The 21,735-nt window shown below is 51.4% G+C and overlaps 1 protein-coding gene across 1 annotated transcript in view; it reads left to right on the forward strand.

Annotated features, from left to right (window-relative positions):
- Positions 1-19,721, forward strand: part of COL4A2 (collagen type IV alpha 2 chain) — a 232,987-nt gene extending 213,266 nt beyond the window's left edge. Inside the window, exons 38-48 of the mRNA XM_004704409.2 lie at positions 451-558; positions 1,353-1,424; positions 1,963-2,088; positions 8,659-8,775; positions 9,300-9,461; positions 9,591-9,689; positions 10,120-10,266; positions 10,420-10,536; positions 13,030-13,221; positions 14,301-14,587; positions 19,318-19,721. Of these exons, the coding sequence (XP_004704466.1) occupies positions 451-558; positions 1,353-1,424; positions 1,963-2,088; positions 8,659-8,775; positions 9,300-9,461; positions 9,591-9,689; positions 10,120-10,266; positions 10,420-10,536; positions 13,030-13,221; positions 14,301-14,587; positions 19,318-19,575 (1,685 nt within the window). The 3' untranslated portion in view covers positions 19,576-19,721. The remainder of the gene's footprint in view (positions 1-450; positions 559-1,352; positions 1,425-1,962; positions 2,089-8,658; positions 8,776-9,299; positions 9,462-9,590; positions 9,690-10,119; positions 10,267-10,419; positions 10,537-13,029; positions 13,222-14,300; positions 14,588-19,317) is intronic.
- Positions 19,722-21,735: the final 2,014 nt, after the last annotated feature.

Consider the following 21,735-nt stretch of genomic DNA (forward strand, 5'->3'; position numbering starts at 1 on the left):
CAGTTCCTATCTGTACCAGTGTACATCCTCTGGTCTAGCTAGACTTGCAAGGTCGAATTCGAGTCATGGTAGTGGGAGCGGGGAGGAAACATTTAGGAACTAGAGGAAAGTTGTATTTCTCATCTTTGTTACATCTCACCCTGACTGGCTCGTCTCCTCCCCGAGTTCTGGACCAGTTTCATGGGCATCCTCTCCTCTTATTTGCTTCTTGGCCAAGCCAGGCTCATTCTGTAGGACTTGACTGTGGGGGTTGTGGCATTCCAGGCTTGAAGGAAAGATACTTAATTATTAGTCAGACTTGCCACCGTCATCCTGTCCCCCAACACTCTTCAGTCGTTACCCCAAACCCCTTCCCTTCCACCAGAGCAATGAGCAGGAGGCGCCAGGCAAGCGCTCTTCTGAGGACGGTGTGCCCTGTGTTCTCAGATTTCATGATGTGTTTCTCCCCAGGCTTTCCAGGGTTAACAGGACTACAGGGACCACAGGGGGAACCAGGACGGATCGGACTGCCTGGAGACAAAGGAGATTATGGTTGGCAAGGGACGCCGGGTTTGCCAGGTACAGTCATTCTTTCCGTAGAGGAAACCCAAACCACAAACGAGGCATCTGTAGCCGGCTGGCCTGCTGACGCTGTTTTCTGTACGACTTCATGAGTTCCAGGCAGACGGTCAACGGTTGATGGGAGACACAGATGCAGGGGCCGCCATCGTTCACGTCAGTCAGAATAGAAACACAGTGCTCTAAGAACAAGTGTCAAGGAAAACCCTCCCGAGGCTACACTGGGGCCCACATGGGTCATTGTTAAGGCAATGCGAGGGCGCCATTCAGGGACAGATGTGAATTTCCCCGTTGTTCCCCTGGGGGCTGGTTCTGGCTTTTGACCTAAGAGGAGGGCCGACCAAGCCACTGGGCAGGACTCGGAGGGGGAGGGGGGCCTGAGGTGGGCACCGACCCATCCTCCATGAGGCCAGCCGGGGGCTTCTCTCTGTGCACGGATGGGATCATTTTGACCCACTCCTTGCCCCCGATGCAGGGGCCCTCATCATGAGCAGTGTTTTTCTCCGGAAATCCAGAGAGGATTTCATGCTAGGCTGTTTCTCCCAGCACGGGTTTTAACAAACTAGATATCTACCAGTGACTCGTCTGGCAGCAAGAGGAATGCATCACTTCCCAGCTCCCTTTCGGCCCTAGCGAATCGACACTTGTTTTGTTTTGTGTTTCTAAGTCTATGAAAAAAGAAATAATGATGTTAAATGGTTTTGCTGAGTAACCTAAAGTGATTCATTTCCATCCCTAAGTGCCGTGTGTTTGCATGGGTTTGAATGCAATACTAACCGGTGGCATTCTCGCAGGTTTTCCGGGCATCCGAGGAATCAGTGGATTGCACGGCCTACCTGGCACCAAAGGCTTTCCAGGATCCCCAGGTAACTTACTCCCCACCATCGGAGCAGTTCCGCCAGCCTCGTGCCCCTCTCAGCTGTGCGGGACAAAACGAGCCCTGGTGGCCCAGTGGTTAAGCCCTGGGCCAGTAACAGAAGAGCCAGCGGGCCAAACCCACTCGATCTGCACCCATAATGCAACACTTCTCCTCTGTCATGTAGGGTCACTCACTGCTGCCCTTGCGTGCTCAGAGCACCTGCTAGGTGAACAAGGAAGCATTTAACTAGCATGCAACTCTAAAACCTAACTCTGAACACAGTTGCCAGGAGCCAAGAGCCTGGGGGCAGGGCGCCAGCTCCACTGTCAACTGTGGACCTTCTGAAGGGTCTCCATTTTCTTAGGAATGATTCTATGATCCCCCCCAAATCCCAGATTTTGTGGCACTGGGACCGTACAGCAAGTTGAGGTCCCCTCACTGCCTTGTTCTTCTACTGGGGGAGTCACATTGAGGCACACTGGTGAAAATGAACGGTTACATGGTGGAAAACGCTGACATCAACTGCTGTTTTAACCCTTCCACAGGTACAGACCTCAGTGGGAACCCAGGCTTCCCAGGCACCACTGGGGATAGAGGCGAGCCAGGAGAGCCCAATACCGTCCCAGGCCCCGCAGGGCTGCCGGGAGAAAAAGGGGAGCAAGGCATACCAGGTAAGGCCAAAGATTTCCAAAGCAAGCATGCCTCCCTACCTACCCAGAACCAAAGGAGACCCGGGCAGCAGAAAGGACAAGGTGGTCCCCCATACAGACGGCAGGATAGCTGAGAAACTCCGAGGAGCTGCCCGATAGGATTGCTGACTCTGAACGTTTCCCAAATGTTTTGAGTCTGAGCAATGAGCTGGGGAAAGTGTGGGAACATGCTGCTTTCTCTGGAGGGGACTTCTTGTTGCCAACTCTCTTAGAGTTCCTCCTTTACATTCTGGTCTAAACTGTCTTTTATTCCATCAGTGTATATTCGTTGGGGTTATGCTGGAGTCTCTTACTGTGAAGAACTTCCCTGGCAGTGGGGATCTCGGCATATTCTCTGTGTAGACCCGGGGCGCCTAGCACATAGCAAGCACTCTTCGTATTGGTAAATAAATCCATTCCTGCCTTTGGGTGGAGCCAAGCGAAGTGGCCCTGACACTTGGGTAAGAAATAGCCAAGGATAGGTGGTCTTCATTGCTGAGAAAAACAACGTAACCTCCTCCCTCCCCAGCCTACTCATTCACCAAACAAAGCGAGCTGGAGCTAACCAAGAAGTGGAGTAAGTTCCCAGATAAAAATATAAACCGTCTCTAGGAACCAGAGATGATTCAAAATACTGAACTCTCGATTAATTTGAGCACCTCAGTGGTTGTTCTTTGGCCACCTCCATGCCCCCCACCCCACACCCCCATGGCATTTGGCCGAGTAAGCAACCTAGAGCCAAGGGGCATCTCTGGGACTTAGGCTCTGTGGCTGAGCAATACACCTGGACTGAGTGCCCCGGTCACACACTGGATTTCTAGCTAGTGACAAACGCTCAGGCTTCTGTGCACAAAAGCCAGAGCTAATCTGGTCCAGAAAAGTTCAAAACCACCAGCCCTTCAGAGAGAGAAAAACGAGGTTTCTTACTCTCATAGAGCGTTATAGTCTCAGAAACCCACAAGGGCGGTTCTACCCTACCCAGTAAGGTCACTCTTAAGTCAGAACCATCTTGATGGAAATGAGTTTCGTTTAGGGGATATTTTGGTGGTTTTCTTCACTCTAGGCCAGCATTCCCTCTCACATCAGAACTGAGAACCCATAGGGAGACGTCAGGCTACAGAGAAGTGTCAGCATCCAAGGCCTGTGATCACCTTGGATGGAGTGTCTAAAGGCTTCCAGCCCCTCTGACTCTCCAGAGTCAGCCACCTCCCTTTTCAGAATCCCCCCAAACCTGGCCCTGAGGTAGTGACCTGAAGGTGGGAGGAAGAAGATAGGGGCCGCCCACTGGAGCCTGACTGTGTGCTCTGGGAAGATGCATGGTAGTATTCAGAGGATGAGAATTTAGGAGCTGTCTGTTAGCACCAGCCTCGGAGAACACACAGCAAGACTGACCAGGCCCATGACTTTGAAGTCAGCTACCTGGGTATGAGTTCTTATTCTGCCTGTCACTGTGCTATGTGATCCTGGCTGACCTCTCTGCTTTCTCTGTAAAAATACACTTGCTGGGAACTGGGAGGATGAACAGAAGTACCTATGTCCCTACACATAAAAGGCAAGATTAAAAAGAATCCTCATGACAGCATTATTTTTTAAAAATCATTTTATGGGGGCTCGCACAACTCTTATCACAATCCATAGAATCACAATACATACATCCATTGTGTCAAGCACATTTGTACTTTTGTTACCATCATCATTCTCAAAATATTTGCTTTCAACTTGAGTCCTCGGTATCACCTCCTCATTTTTCCCTGCTCCCCCTCCCTCATGAACCCTTGATAATTTATAAATTATTATTTTGTCATGTCTTATACTGTCTGACATCTCCCTTCCCCCACTTTTCTGTTGTCCATCCCCCAAGGAGGGGATTATATGTAGTTCCTTGTAATTGGTTCCCCCTTTCTCCCTCACCTTCCCTCCACCCTCCCCATATCGCCCTTTCACCACTGGTCCTGAGAGGTTCATCTGTCCTGGATTCCCTTTGTTTCCAGTTCCTATCTGTACCAGTGAACATCCTCTGGTCTAGCCAGATTTGTAAGATAGAATTGGGAGCATGATAGTGGTGGGGAGGAAGCCTTTAAGAACTAGAGGAAAGTTGTATGTTTCATCATTGCTATACTGCACCCTGACTGGCTCGTCTCCTCCCTGCGACCCTACTGTAAGGGGATGTCCAGTTGCCTACAGATGGGCTTTGGGTCTCCACTGTGCACCCCCCCCCCATTCACAATGATATGATTTTTTTGGTCTTTGATGCCTGATACCTGATCCCATCGACACCTCGTGATCACACAGGCTGGTGTGCTTATTCCATGTGGTCTTTGTTGCTTCTGAGCTAGATGGCCGCTTATTTATCTTCAAGCCTTTAAGACCCCAGACACTATATCTTTTGATAGCCGGGCACCATTAGCTTTCTTCACCACTTTTGCTTATGCACCTGCTTTGTCTTCAGTGATTGTGTCAGGAAGGTGAGAATCATAGAATGTCAATTTAGTAAGACAAAGTGTTCTTGAATTAAGAGAGTACTTGAGTGGCAGCCCAATGTCCATCTGCTACCTTAATACTAAACCTATAAATATATTAGCATTATTTTTTTCAAGGAGGGTCAGGATTATTATATTATCCATTTGCTGTCTGGAAGGGGCCTGAAAACTCAGTACCACTATAACAGACATCCACAAGAAGGTGGCATTCATGAACAGACATTTGTTTTTTCACAGTTTAAGCAATCAGTTTAAGCAACCATCTCTTTTCAGCATCTGTTCCTTGGTTCCTTGCCATCTTATCTTCCACATACGCACTCCCTTCTTTGGTGTCTAACCTGCTCTCTTCATATCTCAAAGACACACCCTCCACTGATTAGGTCCTCATTGACCTAACAAAGACAGCCCTATTCCCCAGTGGGACTGTATCACAGGAATAAAGGTTTGAACTTTCCAGCATATACTTGGGGCGGGGGAGATGCGATTCGATGTTTTAATGCTCAGGAATGAGAACAACTGGATAGAGAGCAGATGTAGCTACAGAGAGGGTCAGAATCCATGAGGTCTGCAGCCGTGACATGGTGTGAGCTCAGGGCTTGGCCCATAGCCCAGGCTCATGAACTGCAAGCCATGACTTCTACCGTGGTGACGTGTTAACACTGCATTCGCACAGCAGCTTGTGCACGCTCAGGAATCGCCAACAAAGGAAGGATGACAGTTGTCGCCGCTTGTCTTATTCCCTCATTTGCCCCTTGCTAGAATGTCTGGCAGGGGGCCTGGTGGCGCAGTGGTTACAAGTTGGGCTGTAAGCCACAAAGTCCGTGGTTCAAAACCAGCCTTCCATGGGAGAAAAATGAGGCTTTCTAATACCCGTAAAGAGTTAGTCTCGGCAACTCACAGGAGCAGTTCCACCCAGTCCTCGCGGGTCACTGAGTCAGCATCCACTCAGTGACAGTGAGCCTGGTTTCAGTTTTTGGAGAAGGTCTGGAATATAGTAATTGCTCTGTAAATATTTGTCGGTGATCAGCTCTGTGAAGGGTAGGATAACCCTTTTTGGACATGAATCTGAAAGCGTGTGTGTACTCTAAAACATCCCTTCTCTTGAACTCAAGGACTCCCTCGGCACCAGGATCAATTCCATGATAATGGGTTAAACTTAGTGATCGCCACATTGGGCTGGCTGGTGACTCTGTGGTTGAAACACGCAGCAACTCTCTGAAGCAGATGGTTTGAATCCCAAAGCGTTTGGTTTGAACTTTGGGAACGCAGTGGGGCAGCTCTTCTCTGCCCAATTGGGTCACTGTACATTGAAATAGACTCCACAGCTTGACAGCACTGTTTGGGTTTGGCTATTGTGGTTAGGTGGCATCGGGTCTGACCCGTCGTGGCCCCAGGCACAACAGAACGAAGCACTGACCAGTCCTGCGCCATCCTCACGGTTGTCCCTGTACATGAGCCCACTGTTGCAGCCACTGTTTATCCACCTCGTGATGACCTTCTTCTCTTTCGCTGCCCCTCTCTTTTACCAAGCATGAAGTCCTTCTTCAGGGACTGATGACATCTCCAAAGTACATGAGACCAAGTCTCGCCATCCTTGCCTCTAAGGAGCACTCTGGCCTTACTTCATCCAAGACAGATCAGCTTGTCCTTATAGCAGTCCACGGTGCCTTCCCTGTTCTTCTCCAGCACCCTGCTTCAGACGCAGCCATTCTTCTTTGGTCTGCCTCCAGTTTCCAGCTTGCACAGGCCTATGAGACTATTGAAAATACCATGGCTTGAAGCAGGCATGCCTTAGTCCTCAAAGTAACAGCCTTGCTTTTCTCTACAAGAGGTCTTTTGCAGCAGATTGACCCACTGCAATGTGTCTTTTGATCTCTTGACTGCTGCTTCCATGAGCATTGATTGGGGGTCCAAGCAAGACAAAAGCCTTGACAACTTCAACCTTGTCTCCGTTGATCATGATCTTACCAATTGGTCCAGTGATGAGGATTTTGGTCTTCTTTACATTGAGTTGTAACCCGTACTGAAGGCCATGACCCTTGATCTTCCTCAGCAAGTGCTTCAAGTCCACTGCACTTTCAACAAGCAAGGTTGTCTCACCTTCGTATCACGGGTTGTTAATAAGCTATTCACACATTGAATTTTTGCTGCATCTGTTTATCAAACTCTCCTTGAATCTACTGTGTGATTTTCTGCATTGCATCAGAGAGACCTAGAACATGTCCTTTCAAATGCTAAGGAACTGTGCCTGTTTTTAAAAGCCATTGTCCCCTCCCTGCCCTTCTCTCCGTATGAAAGTCCCAATGGTCCATTGTCAGAGCCAAGAGCAGGTGATTTCGGAGCAGTGTCTGAGGCAGAGCAAAGGAGAAGCTTCGGTCTGCCCAATGGACTTCTGCCGATAGGATGACAGGAGGATTACTGTCCAGAGTGACATTCACAGATGGCCTGTGAGGACTCTTCTTGGCAGAGGCTGTGGGAATCATTCCAGCCTATTGTCTCCCCTTGGATGAGTTTCACTTCTGCTGGAATGTGCAGCCTCAACTACTTCTGCAGGTGACATTCAGGTGTCAGTTCAGGACCTGGTTGCCAGTGATACAAAATGGCTTTTCATCTAATCACCATTAATGAGACTTTTTTGATTTTGTGTTTTTCATTTCAGCCCTTGTGAAGATCCACGGGGGTTACTGAGCAAACCTAACTGTTTAGATTCTGATTCCAGCACGGTGCCTCCTGTTTGCTAAATGTTCTCATTAACAAAATCCTAATCACTGCAGTGAGTTAGTTAAAGTTCATTTTGTGTGGGTATGGGAATTTAGCCAATCCAGGGATTTTACAGAATCATCTAACTCTGAAACTTTTGTCAGTATTCACTGACACCCAGCATCTGTTTGGGGTACTTCATGGGGATAGTTAGAAGAAGCTCAATTGGTGTGATTTGCTATCAGACTATGTATGGCCTCTCAGTAAACCCCTCAGGTCTAAAAAGCCACTTGTTTGTTGACTGTAAGTAGTGGTGCGACAGACCCTCTTCTAAATGGACATGCCGGTGTTTATTTACTGCATCCCACTCAGAATCGAGAGTAATCATTTCCCCTACGATCGATAGCAGAATCTTCCCATAGGAACATCTCTGTGTTGGTGATGGCAATGAAGGAGCCAGGCCAACCTGGAGGGTGGTGGATAGAACTAACCATTCTTGTTGATGCTGTTGGAGTATGGAAGACTTGTATCAATTTCCCCAACTCCCACTTTCCATCAGCATTGAGATGAGCCTGCCTTTGAATGGCCTGACAGCTCTGCTCATTTGTCTGTGTGTCTGCCCACTTTTCTTATTAATTCCATACTCTTAAGAGCTTAAAGAAAGACAAATGATCATGGAGTTATAAGGTGAGAAATGGAAAGCCTTCTGCTCTGAGTGTTAGGCTCCACTCAGCAATGCACTTGCACACACTCAGTCAAAAGCCTGTGGAACGAGACTGTGGCAGAGAAGGCTCACAAATGCCCTCATCTGGGTAATTTCCCTTAAGGGACCAGCATCTTTTGGTGCCTGTATTTCAACCAGTGACCCACCATGCTGAAGGGGAACCACAGGGAGACGTTCTGTAATATAAAGGCTGTGCTCTCGAATCGTCATTTTACTAACACTGCAATCATCTACCCCCATTGCCTGTGCTAACAGAGCGATCAACAGCCAGCAACAGAAAGGAGCTTGGGCCAGAAAGGAGTTTGTGGCCAAGTCTGTGGCAGAGGCTGTGGTTGGTTGAGGCACAGCTAAGCAGTCACAGAAGCCAAGTTGAGAGCAGGGGAGACGCCCAGCCCAATGGAGGGGGATGCTGGGACCGGCTGTGGCCCGGTAGCCTCTGAGGAGGAGACACAGGCTGTTGTTGAGCCCTCCTGAACCTGGCTGAGACCGTCCTGAGAACCTACAGCCCTGAGCACTCCCTTGGCTTCAGGACATCTCACTGACTAGCTCATCCTTCTCAGCTCTGCTCCTGGACGAGCAATGTCAGAAAAGGAAGAATCGGATGGCAACATGAGAAGTAACCTCATTGGGTTTGGGCTTCCTCCCCAGGTGAACGCGGCCCAGCCGGGAGCCCAGGGCTGCAAGGATTCCCGGGCATCACTCCCGCTTCCAATATCTCTGGGTTACCCGGTGACCAAGGATCACCAGGGATATTTGGCCTGCAAGGTAAGTGGGATTCACGCAGTTGCCCATTGGGTTCTCTGGGGCAGGAACTGAGGGCCAGGGATGATCAAGAACAGTAGCCGGGGCTGCCCATGTAGATCATGCTCATGGTCATCACAAACACAACACTCACTGATTTCAACCATCACAGTCAGTCACTGGGAAACCAAAGGGCGGCCCAAGTTGGGCACTTGCACCAAGACACATACTCAGCACTGCAGGGAGCTCTGCAACTTAAGAGGAAATAAAGGGTTCCTCACCTTTTCTACCTGGTGTTTAGACAAAGATGACCTTTAATCCCCGTATGGTCCAACCACATAGTAGCGGAGGGGTGAAAAGAGGTGGTGTGAGGAGAAAGCCAGCCGGGGTTAAAAATGGATCAGCGATATCCCCCGAACTGGATGGTCTTGGCATCTGGTGGCCTGGGGTGAGCCCACCCACCCAGAAGCTAGTGCCCTTGCCCATGGAGACTCTGCCATCCGAGAGATGCTGTTCAAACTCTTGTGTCTTGTGCTGGATGTCAACAGGTTACCAAGGGCCCCAAGGACCACCCGGACCTGCTGCTCTTCCGGGAAGCAAAGGCGATTCGGGCAATCCCGGACTTCTGGGAAACCCAGGGACCAAAGGATGGGTGGGAGACTCTGGACCACAAGGCAGACCTGGCGTGTTTGGTCTCCCGGGAGAAAAAGGTAACCCTCACATGTCTCCTTCTCAGGGGACACTCAGCCTGGGTTGTGGATGACGTGTGTGTGTGTGTGGTGTGTGGTGTGTGTGTCTTTCTCTCACTGTGAGTCCCTAATGACTTATTTGTCTTGCAGGATCCAGAGGAGACCAAGGCTTCATGGGAAACACGGGTGCAACAGGAAATGTGGGAGACAGAGGCCCCCAAGGGCCCAAAGGAGAGAGAGGAACCCCTGGTAAGTGGCTGCCTGCTCAGTTGCAGAAGTTGCCGTCTTGGAACAAGGGTGGCCATGAAGGGAGTCTGGGGAACCCATTTCTGGCCCTGTCACTGTCCTTCTGGTAGAGGTCAGCTCCCAAATTCAGGCTGTCATAACCCTCCTAGGCAGGGAGCCACACCGTCTGCACAGCAAACAGAAAGCCAGGCCTGGGCCTGCTCTGAGCCTGCGGTTGCGCCCACAGGGCTAGGGTGGATGGAATCATCCTCTTCTTAAGCGGCAAGAACTAAGCTACCTGTCCGATGTGGTCTAACCATTCTCATCTCCTGACCACCAGTCTTCCTAGAAAGCGCCCCGATTCATCTCAGCGGGTCATGGGAGAGGAGAGTTCAGAACAAGGAAGCGAAGTTGTGTCACTGGGTTGACGGCAGGCTGTCTCGTTCCTTTCCAGGGGCCCCTGGATCTTTAGGGTCGCCAGGGATTGCGGGAATCCCCCAGAGGATTGCAGTTGAACCGGGTACGTCGGGCCCCCATGGAAGGAGAGGTCCAGCCGGTGCACAGGGAGAAATGGGGCCTCAGGGCCCCCCAGGAGAACCAGGTAGGATCTCGGAGCTGACCTATCGTCCTCTCTCCAGCTAAAGCCTTCTTTCCCTGGTTTGGGTTTCCTGCTCAGAAGCATCTGCTGAGCGCTAGCAGGGCCCCATTGTCCCCGATCCCAGTCTCACTCTTCCTTACTGTGGTCTCTGGGCAGGTTTCCGCGGAGCACCAGGGAAGTCTGGAGCCCAGGGAAGGGGTGGTGTGTCTGCTGAGCCAGGATTCCGAGGGGACCAAGGACCCATGGGTCACCAAGGGCCGATTGGCAATATCGGTAAGTGAGGGGTGCCCGAAGGAGAAGTTGGGCCGAGAATGCGGTCAGCGCTCTCTCTTAAGATACATTCCTTTCATTGGCCCCCTAACCCATGGTGACCCCGCACCCCACAGAACGAAACGCTACCCAGCCTCATAACCAGTTCCTAGCTCAACCTTTTGTGATTCATAGGGTTTTCATTGGCTGGTTTGTTTCTTTGTTTTGGGAGGGGGGGTGCTTCCTGGGGGGGGGCAGGGTGATATATCACCAGGCCTTCTCCCAAGTGTGTCTTAGGTGACGGTCTGTGGGCCACATGCGGCCCGCCGAAGACATTTACCTGGCCTGCCAGGTGTTTTTGCCCCGTTTTGTTTTTTACTTCAAAATAAGATATGTGCAGTGTGCATAGGAATGTGTTCATGTTTTTTTTTTTTTAAACTATAGTCCAGCCCTCCAACGGGTCTGAGGGACAGTGAACTGGCCCATTTAAAAAGTTTGAGGACCCCTGCTCTAGAAGCTCTGCTGGGACCTGTTGAGCACCACAGCAGCATGCACGTCTCCAGTGGCACCCTGACTGGGAGGAACCCCGGGTTCCTTGTGATGGTAGAGAAGGGCGTGCTGAGCACACAGAGAGGGAGGCTGTGGTCAGAGTTTTCGGCTCTTCCGTCCTGGCCAGCTTCTCTCCTGGCAGTGGTTCTCATTTCTGGGCATGCTCCATGACCTCTGGGCACAGGGAGAGCGCGCCGAGCAGGCTCCCTCCTTCCTGTCACTAAGAAATGTGCAGGTGACGCAGAGCTGGGAGCGCAGTGGCCATATCGTAAGAGGCAAGAGACTTAAAGCGCTGGGAGACTAAAGCTAAAAGTGACAGGTGAATACGGGCCACTGTGCAGGTTTGCAGGATTTGTTTCTTAACAGTTATTTGCACAGGTGCAGGACGGGATAAAGAAGTTAATTCTGACTCACAGCAACCTTCTAAGACAGGAGAACAGTCCCTCCCTCGCCCCCCCCAACCCCCAAGGTTCCCAGTCTTTATGGAATGGAAGCTTTACAGAAGCTGACAACCTCATGTTTTTCTCACCGAGCACCTGGTGGGTTCAAACTGCTGACCCTTCCGTTAGCAGCACGGGGCGTAAGTCCTGAGCCAGCAGGGCCCCCAAAGACTGGGAGAGACCTAAAGTTTCCATCGTAGCCATGCATGAACGTAAGAAAAAGATGACAGCTTGAGAATTACTTTAATCTACCCGGCGTAGTGTAGTGGGTAACATGTGGAGCTGCTGGAACCACAAGGTCAGTAGTTCAAACCACCAGTTGCTCTTGAGAGATAAAATGAGACTTCCTGTGCTCATCAATATTTACAGCCTTGGAAATGCACAGGGCCAGTTCTTCTATGTCCACAGGGTTGCTGTCGGTCAGAATTGACTCAGTGGCAGAGTCTGGGCCTGAGCCCATTGTCTGATCACCTGTGATCATGAAATGATGGCCACATCATGAATGCCCACCCCCAAGGAAACAGCAGTCCCCTGGCCTCCATGGGGACTGAACCATGGCCAGAGAACATGATCACGTAGAGAATCAACATCTCAGACCAACACTGATGAATCGGTGCTCATCCCGCAGTAGGAGACCCGGGTAGTGCAAGGCAGGGCACTGATGTCCAAGAACACGAGCGGGATGAGATATTGAACATGCCCTTTGGAGAGGGGAAGGGCCAGTGGGCAGACCGGATCGATCAGAAGAGCTGATTTCACCTGTGTGAGAGGTGACAGGTCCGACAGGTTGGGGCTCCGGGGAAGAGTGGAGTTCAGATAGATGTCAGGTCATTGGAACAGCCATTCAAGCCCCTGGAACAGTCTGTGTGGAAAAGGAAGGACCTTGGTTTCTCACCAGTGTCCAGCAGAGGGAGGCCCGAGGTGTAGGACAGAGGAGAACCCTGGTCTGGGTGGGAGGCTGCACCGGGATGCTCCTAGGCACTCCCCGAACCCCGAGATGTTCTTCTCGCTCCACTTTGGACACGCCTTGTGCACCAGTCGGGGTCCTTTCTTGGAGGAGATCCAGCCTACTTGCCTCCTCTCATGACCCTGATTTCCTACACTCTTATCCCTAAATTTAGGCCAAATCCTTCCCACGAGGCTTTTGTCTCAAAAGGGCAAAGCCACCAAGACCCTAGCTTGGGAGGGGGGAAAGAGGCGCACAGTCTGCAGGCATCTCGGTGCTGTCCTGAGCAGGTCTGCCGGCCCCCTGTGATCCTGAGGTCTTCAGGCTAGTTCAGAACGTGGTTGGGGTGGTCCAACCAGTTAACATGGTCAGGTGCTAACTGAAAGGGCTGCATGGTTGAGTCCACCCAGAGACATCTTAACAGAAAAACCCAGCCATCAACTACCCCTAAAAGTCAGCCTTTGAAAACCTTGTGTAGCACCGTAGGGCCCTGATGCAGGTGGCATTGCCATGAGTCCAAGTAGACTGGCGGAGGGAGCTGGTGTTTGAAAAGGTGACTGACGATTTCCTCTGGGGCCCTAGGCGAGCCTGGCCGTCAGGGGAGCCCGGGCCTGCCCGGCATGCCTGGCCGCAGCGTCAGCATCGGCTACCTGCTGGTGAAGCACAGCCAGACCGACCAGGAGCCCATGTGCCCCGTGGGCATGAACAAGCTCTGGAGCGGATACAGCCTGCTGTACTTTGAAGGGCAGGAGAAAGCCCACAACCAGGATCTGGGTAAGCCCCGCCCGTGACTCTCACAGGCTCCGTTCTTGGGCACTGGGGATGGTCCGGATCAAAAGGTCCCAGGGAGACTCATTAACTCCTTTAAGACTGATGAGTTGGTACTGAGGGATGGCACATTCTTGCGGGTTTCAGAGAAGATTAAAGCGGCTTTTGAAGCACAAATCTTACAGGCCCTGAAAGTCTCAGAGCAGCAAAGTGAGGCGGGACCTGCCTTTTTAAGCAGCACTTCTGCAGGCTCCGGTGCTGCGGAGCCCGAGCCACACAGTTGCTCCCTCTCCACCTGGAGGCTATCATGACCAGGTTTTCTTCCTGCTTTTTGGCCCCAAGTTCTGTAAACAAGCTGCAGTCAGCGGGGAGTGATTAACATCAGACCCTCCTATAGCCAAAGCCCCTGCATATGCGTCTGTCTGTGTATGTATTTATTCAAGGAAATAAAGAGAGAGCCAAGAGGAAGAAAAAGTCTGGAGAGAGCACAGGAAAAATAACAAGCAGTAAAAAGTAGCCGGGTGGGGGAGGGAAAGTCCCTGTCTGTGATGGTACAATCAGATCAGTGGTCATCTTTTGGCCGCAAGGGAAAACCAGTCTCTGCACCCAGAAGGCACAGAGCCATCTGATGGAGCTTTTGGAATAAGGGGGATGGGAACGAGGGAAGGACTGTGTGATGTCACTGTAGATGTCTTCAGAATGGAAATCCATTCAGGATTTCCTGAAGGCGGGGGAGACACGAGGGGAGGGGGGTGCTCTTAAGATCTGGCAGCCATTGTCTTTACCCCAAAAGCTATTGCCTAAACACACACCTCCCAGCTGGCCTGGCTCAGGACCGGGGTGTGTCTGAGAACTTCCAGAAGAGCAGGGGCACTGATGCCAGCATCGTCTTTGTAAAAGCAACGGGAGGGAGGGAGGAGGACCCCTTTAGTGTCCCCAGTGCATGGCTGCCCTCTGCACAGGTGGCCATGGGGCAGGGCACGTCCCGGACTCGGGGCCCTGGCAGGCAGGCTGGCCCAGGGCTGCAGGGGGCATCTTCCCAGGCCCCTCAGTCGTGATCTCAAGGCAGGGCTTTCTCCCGGCAGGACTGGCAGGCTCTTGCCTGGCACGCTTCAGCACCATGCCTTTCCTATATTGCAACCCGGGCGACGTCTGCTACTACGCCAGCCGGAATGACAAGTCCTATTGGCTCTCCACCACGGCACCGCTCCCTATGATGCCTGTGGCCGAAGACGAGATCAAGCCCTACATCAGCCGCTGCTCGGTGTGCGAGGCTCCGGCTGTCGCCATTGCGGTCCACAGTCAAGATGTCTCCATCCCCCACTGCCCAGCCGGGTGGCGGAGTTTGTGGATCGGCTACTCCTTCCTCATGGTATGTGGAACTTGCCTGCTGTCTCTCAGAGCACGGAGCCCGACAGAACTCGAGTTCCTTCCCCCAAGCACACCCTGGGGAGTGCGCAAGCAGCAGCAATGGGCAGCTATCTGCAGGGTGATCACAGAGGTTGTTCAGGTTGTATGCTGCGCACGGGCACCCAGCCAATGGGTGCAGGAGAGCTGGCATGCCGCCCTCACCGAGAGGTGGCTCATTAATTTGGTGCCAAGCCTGTGCCCGGGCCAGCAGCAACACTGCAATGAGGATCAATTTGGCCTGTTAGCCATAATACCAAACACAGCACCAAACGTAAAGGTGTCCTCGCTTTACCAGCAAGCTAAATGCAGGGAGACTTCTGTCTAGGAATCCTAAGCATCTTTTACCTAGAACCTAGGATACGCGTCAGAAATAGCTACTACCTGCTTGACTTACAAGGATTACACCACTAAAGAAAATTCTGGAACAGCAGATCCAGAGTGCCTTTAGATATAAGACGGAGAAGCTTCTACTCTGGCCAGCTTAGGTTTAGCTTGGCCTCAAGGGAAGGCCCTGAAACACTGTAATGCCCCGGGTTACTCTCCTGCTTTAATAAACCCCTGTAGAGAGAAAGGAGAGGCACATTGAGAACAGTGGGTCTCCCATCCCATCGACATGTGTTACAGTCGCCACCACTCCAACTGTATCTCTGGGATACTCAATGTGTTAAATATTAACTAAATTACTTAAACCATATAAATTACATGTTTGCTAATTTTGTCAGCACAACAGAAATAATCTAGACACTTGGAAGGGATAGGTACCTGAATATTGGCATTTTCATGCGTGAGGAGAGATCACGGATCCAGGGAAGGCGCCCTGGTGGTGACGCATTGGCCGATCATGGTAAAGTCAGCGGTTTGAAGTCACCAGCTGCCATCTGGAGAAAGGTGGCACTGTCTACTCCTGTAGAGTTACAGACACCCAGGTGGTTCTACCCTGTCCTACAGGGTCGCTACGAGAAGGAATCAATTCCATGTCAGTGAGGTTGATAGAATGAGTTGAAGAACGAGATACTAAATTCCATGCAGTGTTAAGTATGGTTTCTACTTTTCAATAAGTTATTATTTCAAGTGATTTTTGAAGGGAATCTACTGAGTTCCCATAGCCTACTTAGCTTAGCTCCCTAACAGCTCTCACTGTTTAGTGTCCCTGCATTATGAGGGGCACGAGCTTTTGGTCTATTTTCTTTTTTTGTTTTTAACTCCCATAATTAAATTTAAATTAAGCAAATGAGCCTTCTCCCTCATGAAGTTTAATTGCACTCACTGCCATCCAGTCGATGCCGACTCAGAACAACCCCCCAGTGGGTTTCCAAGATTGTAACTGTTCAGGGGAGTAGAAAGCCCTGTCTTTCTCCTGAGGAGCAGCTGGTGGTTTCGAACCACTGACCATGCGGATCGCAGCCCAATGTGTCACCGCTACGCCACCAGGGCTTCCCCAAAAGTCAGAGACGTCCCTTCTTTCATTGGCAATTACATTTCTCATTCGTATCTTCAATGCAGACTAACAGCATTTGCACATATTATCCTCTGCAAGCCTAGAACTCGACATTCCACAGAAGGCAAGGGGCATAAGACGATGGCAGAGACCTCCAGGCTGGCGAATGCAGCCAGGAGCCACGGCAGATGGTTGTGAAATATCCTGACTTCTAAGAATCACAGGAAAAGTCCCTGTGGCATTCCTGACAGATAAATGAGCTGATCTATTTAATGGTTTCATCTCCCAAGTCTGCCTCCGTCTGCCTGGTTAGGAAGCAAAGGCCTAAACCCCAGAAGGACTGGTGCATGTTGTGTCAATGCATTAAATGCCCTTCGACCCATCCTTTGAGGGTAGGGTGCATGTTTGAGAGGTTAGGAAGTGCTGGCGTCCGAGCACAATGAGAGCTGAGTTTGGAATGGAGAAGACATGGCTTTCGCTGGCCCACAGCAGGGACTCAGACGCCAGGGAGCAGCCCTGCTCACCCCCCCTCTCTCCACTCACATGCATGGCCTCATGGGATGAGCTTTGACCAGACCCCAGAAGGGCCAGGCTGGGAGCCAGCACAAGAGCCGGAGCCGAAGCTCCTGGGGGCAGCAGAAGCTGCCACGTCCACAAAGTGACCTCGCCCAAAGCCGGTCTTTGGCAACTGTACCATCTAACCAGCCATCAGTGTAGTTTCTGTTTTGAAGACTCCGGCATTACGGGGTCCACGCTGGATGTTCCCATGTTCAAGGTCACTTCTGCTGCCAGGTGATTCTCTTAAAAGGCATTAGCTGTTGTGAGGCCTGAAGCCAGGGGGACGGTTGAGGGTCAGTTGAGGGGCTGAGCTTAGAGCCCCTGAGAGGAGGCCAGGCCTATCATCCCAGTCCAGCTGGGGCCAGCCTGGCACTTCCTCCTCCTGCCCACATTGTCCAGGAAACTTCCTTTGGGACATGTGTCCCAGGCTTACAGCTCGCAGCTGAGCGCGGCCGCAGTTCATCCACATCCGACTGAGGCTGAGAGCTGGGAGGCCTCAGGGGAAGATGCTCTGTATCCATTGAGGGTTCCCGTTTACAAAGAACACTGCCGCTTTGGGCGGCCAAGGCTCTGCTCGTTGAGCAGAAAGCCTCTAAAGGGGCTTTGGTTTTGCTTTGGGGGGGATTTTTGGTTTGTTTCTTGTTGTTTTCTAAAAAGGTTAAACTAGCCACTGCCCAAAGTTGTTACAAAGCCAAAAAACGTGCCACTGAATCTATGCCAACTCATAGGGATCCTATAGGGTAGGGGAAAACTGTCCTTTCTGGGTTACTAAGACTGAAGCGAGTGGTTTTGAACTGCCAATTTGGCAGTTAGCAGCCCGACTCCTAACCACTATGCCACCAGCGCTCCTCCCAAAGAGATCACAGTGGAGGGTTTTAAAACGCCTACCAGGTGCAGCTGAGTAATATTAATTATTGTGTTCTGTTGACCATTTGACGCTCAGAGCTTACTCAACCAAGCAAATGATATCTCACACACACATACACACACACACACACACACACACACACACACACACACACACACACACACACACACACAGTGAGATACAGGGCCCCTACCAGATACCTTAACAAAAGGTAAAAAGCACTATGAAATTGAAGTCCAATTCTGAAATGGCCACACAGCACGCAAGTGCCCTGGTGATGCAATGGTTACATGCTCAGCTGTTAATCAAAATGTGAGCAGTTTAAACCCAGCCGACCACCCCACGGGAGAAAGAGGTGAGGACCTGCGCCCATAAAGATGAACCAACCGTCTATGTTGAGCGTACAGGACAGAGGAGAACTGCCCCATAGGGTTTCCACGTTTGTCATCCTTACAGAGCGGACTGCCACGCCGCCTCACACAGAGGGGCTGGTGGGCCCCCACTGCCCACTTTTGTGGTTGGCAGCTGAGTGTGTCAACAGACGCAGTCCCAGGGCTCCTGCCTAGAAAGTCCTCTGGCAATTCTACTCTGTCGCGTGAGGTCATTAACGCGGCTCCACAGCACCCGATAACCCAACAAACAGGACCTGAAAGCAACGAGGCGGTAAAATGGGAAGAAATTAAGAAGAGGAGGCATAATCCTAACTCTCCGTGACTCTAGGTTACTATCTTCCTTCAGACAGAAGGGGAAGGGCCCATTCTCACCGACTGCAGGTGGCCCGCTGCATAGCTCTGACTGAAAAATCGAAAGCCAGCGTATCAGTAATCCATGTTCCTTGTTGGCGAAATCAGTAGATGGAGATTTTAAAAATAATTCAAGGAAGGAAAAAAAATCACTCAAACCACGCATCCTTCATTACCTGTCCATAAATGTTCACAGTTAACTTATCACCTCAGGATGCTAGCACAGGCTAATTAAAAAAAAAAGTTTTCATGTGGTATCAATCCCACCAGGTGTTTTTCCTGTGAATGGATGAGTGGGCGGGTAGTGTTTTGTTTCGTATACAATGGTAGGGAGCTCTGGCTACCGAGGAGAATCTGCTTTTGGCCTTGCTGTGCTTTGACTTAACAGCACACCGTGAGCCTCTGTGTCCTAAGCATCCGCCTGTGGCATGCTCCAATGCCCAGCGTGAGGATTCTCCTCCTTCTCATGGACCAAGGCGGAGTTAGACAAACCCTTATTTCTGGACGCTAGTTTGCAACTCCTAGCCCTCCTCCAGGCCAGGGCAGGACTGCCCCTGTGGGTGTGTGGGACTGGAACTCAGCGGGAGGAGAGAGCCTCATCGTTCTCCCGCAACTGCTGGCCCGCAGTCAGCAGCCAACATGTAACCCACAATGCCACCCCGGCTCCCGAGATGGAAGTGCGTCGGGTTTGGGTTTGGGTGCGTTGAACAGCATGTTGCAGGTGGGTCTGAACTGACATAGGTGGTCATGATTTGTTCAGTGAGAACCAGCCCCCGGCCTCAAAAGCCAATCACCCAATACCTGGAGAGGCTGGTGCTACAATGAGTCACACATTAGGGCTGCTTACCAAAGAAAGGTTGGGGGTAGCAACCCCCCAATTGCTCCCGAGGAGGAAAGATGAGGCTGTCTGCTTCTATAAAGATTCACAGTCACAGACTGGAGGGGAGATAGGGGGGGGCGGCGGTTGGTCCACTGGGTCCTGCAGGGCTACTGAGCTGGAATCAGCTCGATGGCAGTGGATTGGTGGGGGCGAGGGGACTGTTGGCACTTACCCATCTATTCTGTGTCTCCTCCCCTCCACGCAGCACACAGCAGCCGGGGATGAAGGTGGTGGACAGTCCCTCGTGTCGCCGGGCAGTTGTCTGGAGGACTTCCGGGCCACGCCTTTCATCGAATGCAACGGAGGCCGCGGGACCTGCCACTACTATGCCAACAAGTACAGCTTCTGGCTCACCACCATCCCCGAGCAGAACTTCCAGGGCTCGCCCTCCGCGGACACGCTCAAGGCCGGCCTCATCCGGACGCACATCAGCCGCTGCCAGGTGTGCATGAAGAACCTGTGATGCCCGCCGGCCACGCCTCTCTGCCACGTGCCGCGCGCAGGGAGGGCCCATTTTGGTGCTTACTCTTAACTTCATACCTCAGATGCTGACGCCCAAATCCATTTGTTCTTCTCTTTTTCTTCTGAAAATAAAATCTACCAAAGGAATTCAGCAGCAGCGCTTGAACCAAATAGCCACTTGACTTATCTATCTACTAGGTTCTGGCCACTCTAACGACTCCAGAATGAAGCCGCCCCTTCCGGACTCTAACCCTCCTGATAGCTATTAACAGACCCGCGCTCCCCGGCAGGCACACCTGACGCTCCTTCCCGAATGCCGCAGACAAATCACACCAGGTTAAGGAGCGGGTCGGCACAAAGCGAGGCAGCAGCGAATCAGAACTCGCAGCCGGGCTGGCCTGATGCCCACTGCGCCCCGACCTCGTGGTCTCCTCTTTGCAGATACCGTGCTCAGTCCACTCTGAGGGTAGGGATTCCCCTGTGCCCCCGAGGCCGGAGCCCCGCTGGCAGAGGGCTTATGCCTTGGCTTGCTAGCTGCAAGGTCCGCAGTTTGAAACCACCAGCTCCCCCGAGGGAGAAAAACGACGCTTTCTACTCTTGCAAAGAGTTACCGTCTCAAACCCACAGAGGCAGTTCGACCCTACCCCTTGGGGTCACCAGGAGTCAGAATCAACTCCAGGCCAGAAAGTTTAGATTACATGTTAATCCCCTCCGGAGGGCCAAGGGGGCTTTTTGTTTGTTTGTTAAGTACCTGCCATCCACACACCATTTAGGGTGTCATTTCTTCCCATCACTGCCTTTCAGGGTGTGGGATTTGGCGAAAGGGCACAGGAACATGGCCCTCTGTCAACTAGTCTAGTGGCAACAGAGCTTCTTTGTAGTCAGCGGTGATCTTGGAACCACCCCAACTTCTCCTGAAGGAGTCCCCTCCCTTCTTCCCTCGGCCTGTATTCTATGACTACTCTATCCTTGTGTAACGACCACAAAATAAAACATGGATTTCAACATGGGTGACCCCCACCGCGTTGGCTGCTTGACTTTGCGCATGTGTAGAGTGTGGAACAGTCTGGGGCGGATGGGAGGCTCACGGACCACAGTGTCCTTCCGCGCCATCCTGCTGGACTCCCACTCCAGAGGGGTTGGGGGTCTGTCTCGGATGCCAAACTCACTGCTGCTCAGTTTGGGGTCACACCTGCCTCTGACATACCCCTCACCTCTGGGCCAAGGACTTGGTGCAGATTATGGGGGGTTGGTATGGTTTTTAGTGTGAATACATGTGCAGTCAAGCCCGTTGCCTCATCTGGCCATTCAAATAATTAACGTTAAAAAACACAAAACACTGCCCTTGAGTCAGAGAGCTCTGCAAGAGAAAGCTGAGTCTGTCTGTTCTGACCAAAAATAAATAAATAAATAAAATGTGCAGGCTCCTAGGGGTTGTGCATTGGGCTGCTAACCTCAAGGTCAGTAGTTCAAAACTACAGCAGTTCCACAGGAGAAAAAACAAGTCTTTCTAGTCCCAGAGTTACAGGGCTGGAAACTCAGAGGCAGTTCTGCTCTGTCCTATAGGGTCACTGTGGGTCAGTGTCGGCTCACTGGCAGTCAGTGAGCTTTTGAGATTGACACCCAGGGGGCAGCTCTCCGCTAGGTCAACAAGGAGTTGGCATCGGCCCATGGCAGTGATGTGGGGGATTCCAGCTCACAACAGCCTGATTCATTAGTGTCTACAGAAAACACTGCAAGCACCCCCCATTTGAATTTGGATGGTGGGTACTTCACACATGAACTTGCAGAAAAATTCCGGGCATTCCAACATAACCCCCAAGTGCACAACACAGTACTGCAAAGAAATGTGTCTAAGGAGCACTGCTGGCTTTGATTTCTGTTGAAATGCAACTCACAGCATTTATTTGTACCCATGAACCTGCAATCTCACATTAAATATTTGGGGGGAAATGTTCACATTATGAATTAAGTATTCTGCATTTAATTACATCTTATGTAGATTAGTCATGATTTGGGCTTGTAGTTCTCCCTAGAGTAGGCACACAAGGCAGACAAGCGAAAGTGTATGGGGAAGCAATGCTCAATAACTGGACTAGGGTAGCAAGGCAGAGGGAAACCCATGACAGTGGTGGTTACCACTGTCTCCTGGGACCCAGGG

This window comes from Echinops telfairi, unplaced genomic scaffold (assembly GCF_000313985.2).
Source record: "Echinops telfairi isolate 266 unplaced genomic scaffold, ASM31398v2 ScPeMD7_7467;HRSCAF=8505_1, whole genome shotgun sequence".
NCBI classification, from domain to species: Eukaryota; Metazoa; Chordata; class Mammalia; order Afrosoricida; family Tenrecidae; genus Echinops; species Echinops telfairi.